Source organism: Humulus lupulus, chromosome 6, assembly GCF_963169125.1.
Source record: "Humulus lupulus chromosome 6, drHumLupu1.1, whole genome shotgun sequence".
Lineage (NCBI taxonomy): Eukaryota > Viridiplantae > Streptophyta > Magnoliopsida > Rosales > Cannabaceae > Humulus > Humulus lupulus.
In genome coordinates, this window is record NC_084798.1 from 161,069,322 (window position 1) to 161,078,216 (window position 8,895).

The 8,895-nt window shown below is 34.5% G+C and overlaps 1 protein-coding gene and 1 long non-coding RNA gene across 2 annotated transcripts; both read right to left on the minus strand.

Annotated features, from left to right (window-relative positions):
• Positions 1-208: 208 nt before the first annotated feature.
• On the minus strand, positions 209-4,096 carry LOC133784273 (uncharacterized). Its single transcript, XM_062223695.1, has 2 exons — positions 3,776-4,096; positions 209-681 (listed from the first exon to the last, which is right to left on the minus strand). The coding sequence occupies exons 1-2, from the start codon at positions 3,868-3,870 to the stop codon at positions 429-431; spliced, it is 348 nt and encodes a 115-aa protein (XP_062079679.1). The 5' UTR covers positions 3,871-4,096; the 3' UTR covers positions 209-428.
• A 3,408-nt stretch (positions 4,097-7,504) lies between these two features.
• On the minus strand, positions 7,505-8,065 carry LOC133784274 (uncharacterized). Its single transcript, XR_009871244.1, has 2 exons — positions 7,914-8,065; positions 7,505-7,792 (listed from the first exon to the last, which is right to left on the minus strand). It is a non-coding gene; the product is annotated as an uncharacterized LOC133784274 (long non-coding RNA).
• Positions 8,066-8,895: the final 830 nt, after the last annotated feature.

Genomic DNA, 8,895 nt, shown 5'->3' on the forward strand with positions numbered 1-8,895 from the left:
CTTCAGGGACCATTCTCCACTCTTTATAATGAAATGTACCATGATTCTGAATAGTGAATCCAATCTCATTATTAAATTTCTCAGCATTAGTACAAATTGGTTGACGACACTCCGCATTAAAAGTCACTAACAACTTTCCAGTTGATGATGCCTTAGCTATAGTTGTAGTTGTCAAGTCACGAGTAACTCCACGTGGATTAAAGGAAGATGTTTGTCCTACAATACAATATAATCTTAATTAAAATAAATAGAAATTTAAAGAAATGAACATGAAAGACATTAAATTTACCAGATGGAACTTGGGAAGATTGATTATCATCTTCGGTATTGAAATGGGTCGTCACATTGACTTGTTCACCCTGTACAGTAGGGTGTGTGGAGCCTTGAGGGTGTTCTCTCTCTACATTAGATTGTGTGGTGGTTCTAGGTCATTGACTTAGTACCCTAGATCGAGTGGTGCGACAAACTTGTTGATTCTCTAAACTCGATCGAGTAGTGCGAATAACCTGTGTTGGTGGAGCAGGAGGATCAATGACTGGTTCAACTTGTTGATTCTCTATACTCGACCGAGTAGTGTGAACAACTTGTGAAGGTGGAGCAGGAGGATCAATGACTGGTTCAACTTGTTGACTTTGAGCAGTAGATCGAGTGGTGCGACGACCAGGTGCCATGACTAAAATTCTGTGAAATAAAACAAAGAAAATGATTAGTAAATAAATATTTACAAATATTAAGAAACTAACTATGAATCAAGAATATGGATGTCTATATGTCTATATATCTTGTTTCATCTCAGTTTTTGCAAACCTTAGTTTCTGTACTTGTATTTCTGTTTGTGTACAGGGTGCTTGGCTACTTGGCTAGTTGGGGAAGAACATTTGTAGACAAATTTCACGAGGCACTAACTGATCAATGACAAGATGACTAACTATGAATTAAGAATCTGCATCATCATCACATTCTAATTCTGTAGAACTTTTAGTGTCATCACTTGAGAGAAATGTTTCATTATTACAGAATATATTTCCGTCATCAAAGTCTTCATCTAAGTCACTATCCTTGTCAACATTTTGATTTTGGTTTAAAAATAAATCAACAACAAGTTGGTCTGAAAGAGTTATAGAAGGAACATCTAATCGAACTAAAGATGAACTTTCAATGAAATCCTCAGTTGGTTGAAAAGGTGGCAATTGAAATGATTCTTCTTCTTGAAACACATAATTATTTACTGCCTCTTCCATAATTTCAGGAATGTCATAAATAGATCGATGATTTACTTTTTGAACAATCCGCCAATTTGAACCACGCTTCATATCAAGCAAATAGAAAACTTGTTGTGCTTGAGTTGCCAAGATAAATGGTTCATTAGAATACCAATCAGTAGATGTATTGATGGAAGTCAAATTATGATCCACAACAATTGATCTACCTTTTGGATTGGAGTTATACCACTTGCAACGAAATAAGAACACCTTCCGATCTAAAACGAATGACAACTGCAAAATCTCAATCAGGACACCATAATATAGGATATTAATATTGTCATGATCACCTTCAGTGCAAATTCCAGAACATTGTGTCTTAAGAGTATCGTCACACTCTTTACATCGAAATCGAACACCATTTACAATACAACTTTGGTAGGTGTTGTACCGTTCAAGTGGACCTTGAGATAAAGAGTACAAATCATCATTGGCAAGAGGTGATTTTTGAACTCGCATTTGAGACACCTATAGTATGAAAGAATTTGAATTATGATGAATGATGTCACAACTTAAGAATTTAGTAAGAAACAATTAATGATAATCTCTTACTTTATTCTTAAACCAAGAAGGAAATTGTTCTTTGTGCTCTAAGGCAACTTCTGAATCTGAAAGACCTTTTTCTTCCAACAACTTTATATGATCACTACATTCAAATTCATTTCTATGAATAAGTAAATGATATTTTGTTGAGATAATTTAGAAGAAGAAAAGAAATTGTTACTTACTCGATAAAATCTTGGATATCATCTACAGAATTGTTCAATATATACCATTGAACGACTTTTCTCCAATTTTGAAGCAATTTGACAGTAGATGCCCCGAATGGACGAACATTGGAGTTGAAAACATCTAACTTATGATTTGGAGAAGGTATATCCCAATTACGCTCGGGTCTTGTGAATCTTGTCTCTACGTTAGAAACATATCTTGACAAGAAAGTTACAGCTTCATCTACAACAAAAGCTTCTGCTATTGAACCATTAGGCCGAGACATGTTTCTTGTACAAACCCATATGGCGTTCTGTCCCAAACATCCATCTCGAAGCAACTGGACCACCTAATAACACTTGATCGGGTAGGTGAACACAAAGATGAACCATTATGGTAAAAAATGATGGGGAAAATATCTTTTCCAACTTGCACAAAATTATTACAATTCCATCTCGCAATTGTTCTATGTCAGAAATTTGTAATGCTTTTGCACAAATTTTTTGAAAGAATTGGCAGAGTTCAATCAAAGTACCACGAATGTTGTCTGTCAGAAAAGGAAGTAATGCAGCCGGTAATATCTTATGAAGTAAAACATGACAATCATGAGTTTTCATTCCTCATAGTTTGTCATTATCTGTTACACATCGACTAATATTCGAAGCATATCCATCTGGTAATCTAACACTTTGAATGAATTTACAAAAATCTTTGCATTCTTCTCTCGTCAAAGTGTAACTAGCATAAGGTTTTTCAAGCTTATTATTAGAAGGGTCCTTCTTCAGCCAAAGCTCTTCACGAATATTAAGATTTTACAAATCCTTACGAGCTTTTAAATTGTCTTTCGATTTACCTTCAATGTCTAAAAGTGTTCCAATAATGTTATCACATACATTTTTCTCTATATGCATCACATCAAGATTGTGACGCAGCAAAAGCTTTGACCAGTATGGCAATTCAAACAAAACACTTCTTTTACACCAATTCAGCTCTTTCTCTCCACGCTTACGTTTTCTAGAAGAATTACTTGGTGCTTTACCAGGGGTATGAATAGGAATTTCTTTTAATTGCTTTAAAATGTCATCACCAGTAAAAGTTCTAGGAGGGCCACGTAATTCAGTAGATCCATCATATTCTTTACTTTTTCTCCAAAAATGGTTTCTTTTCAAATAACATCGATGTCCCATGAAACATTGTTTGTCAGTTATTCTTCTAGATCTTGTATCTTCAAGACAAACAGGACATGCTAATTTACCAGCAGTGCTCCACCCAGACAAGTATGCATAAGCGGGAAAATAACTAATTGTCCACAAGACTGCAGCTCGAAGTTTAAACATGCATTGACCATACCAATCATATGCATTGACTCCATCCCATAACTCTTTAAGCTCTTCAATTAATGGCTTCAAGAACACATCATAATCTTTTCCAGGAGATTTAGGACTTGGAATTAACAAAGACATGAGATAGTTTGTTCCATTAGAAGAAGCCCAAGGTGGCATATTGTACGGAATTAATATCACTAGCCACAAACTATAGGTTGATGTCATATTAGAGAAAGGGTTAAACCCATCTGACGCCATTCGTACACTTCTGGAATCACCTGCAAAGTCAGGATAAACATTGTCGAAATGCTTCCAAGCATCCCCATCAGCAGGATGACGTAAAATCCCAGCTTCATTTTTTCGTACCTCTTTATGCCATCGCATATCTTTAGAAGTGTGCTTCGAACTAAACAATCGCTTAAGTCGTGCCCTCATTGGGAACCATCTAAGTCGTTTATGTGGGATTTGATTTCGTACATAACGACTAGACTTGCATACAGGACATGACACTGCATTTGCATTCTCACCATAAAACAATGCACAATCGTATTGACAAACATCAATTTGCTCATAGCCTAAGCCCACCTCACAAAGAAGCTTCCTCGTCTGGTAATAATTCCCTGGGCACTGATTACCCTCGGGCAATATCTCTCTCAAACACTCCAAAAGACCGTCGAATGATTTATCTGTCCATTTGTTAAGCACTTTGAGATTCATCAACTTCACCATCGCGCTTAAGACAGAGAAACCTTTACAATTATTGTACAAAGGCTTATGAAGTGACTCAAACAATGCATCATACTTGTCATCCACATTAACTGGAGATTCATCATTGAAGTCACTAGTTGGACCAATGCCAAAATACTTACTACCAATAGCATCATGAAGACCTGCCGCCAAATCATCACGCTGATCTGAATCTTCAACATTATCCTCGTTATCAAATAATCCTTCATCTTCTACTTCCTCTACTTGCTCACCATGGTGATACCACCTTGTGTAAGTACTAAGAAATCCATGAGTGATCAAGTGCAACTTTATCACATGCATGTATTGTGATTTCTTATTCACGCATCGACAACAAGGGCATAGAACCATCCCATTAGAGTCCATGGAGTGTCTTGCAACACTAATGAATTCATTCATTCCAGCAGCATATTCTGCTGAAAGTTTATTTGGAATATTTATCCAATGAAGATCCATGAACCAACAAAATGGTGTCCCTTGTTGTAGTTGGTAGAGCTGATGATGAACCCAAATTCTAGAAAGAAGACAGAGGAGAACAAGAGGAAGAAAAAGAAAAAGAAAAAGAAAGGATGGTAAATATTAAAGATTTTTCTCTTTTGTAGATTATTATAATTAAAATAGGAAAATAAGAAATAAGAGAGAGTGGGAGATTGATTTGGGGGAAGTGAAATGAAAAAGGAAAGGCTAAAAAGGATGAGGAAAACAATGAAAATTCTGGCGTGATAGCCTTTCATTTGAGGATTCTGTAACAACAAACAAAGATAATACAAAAAATAGACTAAACCAGTAAAACTACATTCAAATAGACTTAGAAATAAAGAAAACTAAATAAAAGGTTCAGCTACTTGGAGCAGCTAAACAGTTGAGTTCTCATAGGGTTGTTTTGGCAATTATATTTACTTGTGAATGGACAATAGAGTGAACTTTGTTATGGAACATGGTCATATTTTAGTCACAGGGGCACTATAAGTTGTCGGGCAACTCCATAATTCAGTTGTTTATGTTTTGTTTTTGGCTCTAGTTTACTTGAAAAACTTGATTCAGAATACTTCAGCTGTCAAAATGCTGAAATAGGATATCTTTCCTCAAATGGGCAAACATGTTTTTATCTTTTTTTTTTAATAATAATAATAATAATAAAATAAATAATAATGACTAGTTTAACAATATTTAATAGTACTCTTTTCTAAGATAACATGTCACTTTATAAATGGACCCTTTTTTCCAGGTGTTTAGTTTAAAGAAAATATAATGCCGTAAAGCAATTACATAAATGGAGCCAACACTTCCAAAAAATAGTTTAGACCATCTCTCTCTATAAAAATCTATAAACCATGCATATATATTAAGAGAGGGGTCCATATGTAATCTTTAGACTTTAGCTATAAATTTAGCTAGATATATATACACACACTACGTTATGATAATCATGATCAACTACATATATATATATATAAGTCACATCTGGTCCAAAAAAGAATATATATTAATATATATTTTAGCACTACTAGCTAGCTATATAGGGTGGATATTAATGTAATTTCTCTTCTATGAGTTTGAAATATGTGGTGTGTATTAAGAGTACACATATATAGAGTAGTACTACTACAATAATAAAGGGAGTCTCACAAGGGAGTAATATGTTGTCGGTGATGGAACGACATTTATAACTGGTGGTGAGGCTGTCATCGTAAAGAGAATACAATTTGAAAAGAAATTACAACACGAAAGCTTGGCAAAGCAAAATAGAATACTAAATTTGGCCTGAAATGGACATCACACTCCCAACTCCAACTCCAACTGCCAAGTAGTGGAGACATCAAGAAAAGAAAGAAAAAAGATGGATAAATCATTTGGTACAAAATAGGACCAATTTTATTTTTTGGGGAGGTTCAATTTAGTAACTTGAGGTTCAATTTTATTTTATTTTAAAGATAAAGATACTAAAAATATTAACAAAAATAAACAAAAAGAAAGAATAATTTAATCTATCAAAGTAATATCTCATGTTGAGCTTCATCAGAAATATTATGTGAGTGTGTGCAATACTTGTCTCTCTGTTTTTTTCATCTTTATGTGTTACTCTTTTGGCTGACGAAATTTGTGCAACAGTTAACACTGATAATACGAACCTGCCAAGATTGCAAAGACTTTAAAGTGAATTCTGCCACTAAAAGAATCCAATCACTATAACCTTCAACATGTACGAGCTTTGACAACTGCAACAAAGTGAAAATGATAAATAAGGATGTGGCTTCAAAAGGCATGTAAAATGTGCAGCCATTGCATGTTTACACACAGAAGTATCATATACACACATAAGCCATAACAAGACGTATTGCACTAGCATAGCCAAAAAAAGGAAACATGATTACTCACTTTTTAAAATTAAACCCCAGTTCTTTCTTCTCAATAATACATCACAACCCTGATTTTTTATTTTTTTTTGTTACAAAGACATGATGATGATCCCTGTTGTAAATGGTGAGAGTAGGAATTTCAAAATGTGATAAGATCAAAATTCAACAAGGCACAGAAATGATGATACGAATGACCAATAAATTAATGCCTTAAATAATGTTTAGCATATATAACAAAAACAACAACAATAATAATAATAAGAATCTCGATTTGATGATCACCACAGTTTCCAATCATCAAGTACAAACATTTCTCAAGAGCACTAGTACTAGTACTACTATATATATATAGTTATAATATTGCTAGTGGCTAAGGGGGTTTGACAGAAGAGAGAGAGCATTTTTATAGGGTCTTTAAAAGTTTGAACCCACCAGGTAGGCCGCATGGCCACACTCTGCAGCGATATATGTAAAGAAAGGCTTTTGGAAAAGACTGTAAATGATGCAGGAGAAAAAAGGAAGAGAGATAAAGGGTACTACATGCCATTGAAGGTGAGTCAGTAAACGTGGCTGTGTTATGTACATAAGAAAACAAGAAAATCGATCTTTAACTTTGATTGTCTTGTTTTGCTACATGGAAAAGAGAGAGAGAAACCCCCCATCCATAGCTTGTAGTTGTAGATAGATATAGCTTAATTCAGTGCGACAGTAACCTATACTCCATGCACACACACACACACCACTCTTACCCTACTAATACTACTGCTCTCACGGTACTAACACCACTTCATCTTACTCTATTTTCACATGCCAAGCCAAGCCATCTCTCAATGTAATTGCCACCTGTTCATTAATTGTCATCTTTGTTGGACTTCTACCCCTTAAAATATAAAAATAAAAGGTCACAAATGCAGTTTAACAAGCTTTTGATGACCTCTCCACCTGTGTTCCTTCTCATTTTGCCTATGTACTTCTGTTTTTTTTTAACTCCCAACTGAAATGAAAATTCCTTCAGCTGCTCTAGTAAAACATGTACAGATCACCTAATACTCTTATAATCTCCAATTCAACTAAATTCACCCCATGAGGAAAAAGATAGTAAAGAAAGCAAAGATGTGTAGACAACAATGTAATCCATTACAGTCTTAGTCCTGCTCTAAGTCTCTATGTGGTCCAACAAAAACCTATAAAAGAAAGCTTACACATAAGTAGAAAAGAGAACCTACCCAAACAAAAACTCATAAATCATTTCATCTGTCCTTTATGTATGGAATATGTATTTGCTGTTAGCAGTATGTATAGACGACGATGGTGTAGACCTCGATGAGATCGTCTTGCCCCATTCAATTGAGCGGCCTGGGCATTTGGTTGAAATTATGGCATAAACCTACCAAAAGTCATATAAATAAAAAAAAAATATATATATATATATATAGGAGCAAGTTTGGTTGAAATTATTGCATAAACTTAAAATGCAATCTGATACGAGTATGGGAGAAAGACCAGACCAGAGTATTTTTTTTTGGGCGTTTCTTCTCATAAACCTTCTAAGGATTTTTGGGCTAAAGGGGAGGACGAAAGACGCACCCCACTCATGCACATTTGGGTTTTTCTTCTCAGGTGGCGGTCGACGAGTATGGGTTCTTCGCTCAGGCGAGGATGGGCGCTTCTTTTCAGGCGATGGTCAGCGTCGGGGCCTCTGGGGTACTCTCGCTGAGGATGGGCGCTTCTTTGACTGGTTTTCTAAGAGGGAGAGAGACCAGACTAGAGTATTTTTTTTGTCTGAAAGGTTAAATGATAAAATATATATTATTATGATTTTGTTTTTACTAATAGTTAGAATTAATTTAATTTTAATTTTTGTTTTTGTAATGTTCATTTGTTTTTAAGATTTGTACCCTTTGTTAAAAATAATATGACATGTTAAAAATAAGTAAGATGATATGTAGGATATTTTTAACACATCATCACACAACTCAGCATCATTTTTATTAAAAATTAAAATAATAAGAGGGAAACATTGGCGCCAAATGCAAAAAAAATTCCCTCCAGTATATGTGTAGGGTAACACTCTTTAGATAATCATCCTTCTAAAATATTATAATATTGGCAATATTTACCTACCAATAAATCTTACGAATAAATATTGGTAACCTTTACCTACCAATATATATTGGTAGGTAAAATATTGGTAGGTAAAGATCAGATTTCTTGTAGTGATACTTACATCTTGGAGATTTAGTAGTGTAATTGAGTGGGGGTATTATTCATAGATATGAAATCTATAACTTCTGTATGAGAAGTGAAAAGATGATTTTCTTAATTGCTTTGTTCAAAAGGATAAATGATTGAGATCTCATTTCTGTGATTAAGTTTATGGAAATATCATTTATAAGGAACTTAGTGGGAGTTAAGGATAAAATACTGATGAGGGGTAAAACGGTAATTTGTACCCATGTCATTAGTAAGTCATCGATAGAAGATTGACTG

Coding starts and splice junctions, on each gene's coding strand:
- LOC133784273 (XM_062223695.1), bottom strand. CDS start 3,870: ATGAGCAAATTGATGTTTGTCAATACGATTGTGCATTGTTTTATGGTG. Junction 682..3,775: donor TATGCAAGTCTAGTCGTTAT/GTACGAAATCAA, acceptor TTTATTTCACAG/AATTTTAGTCATGGCACCTG.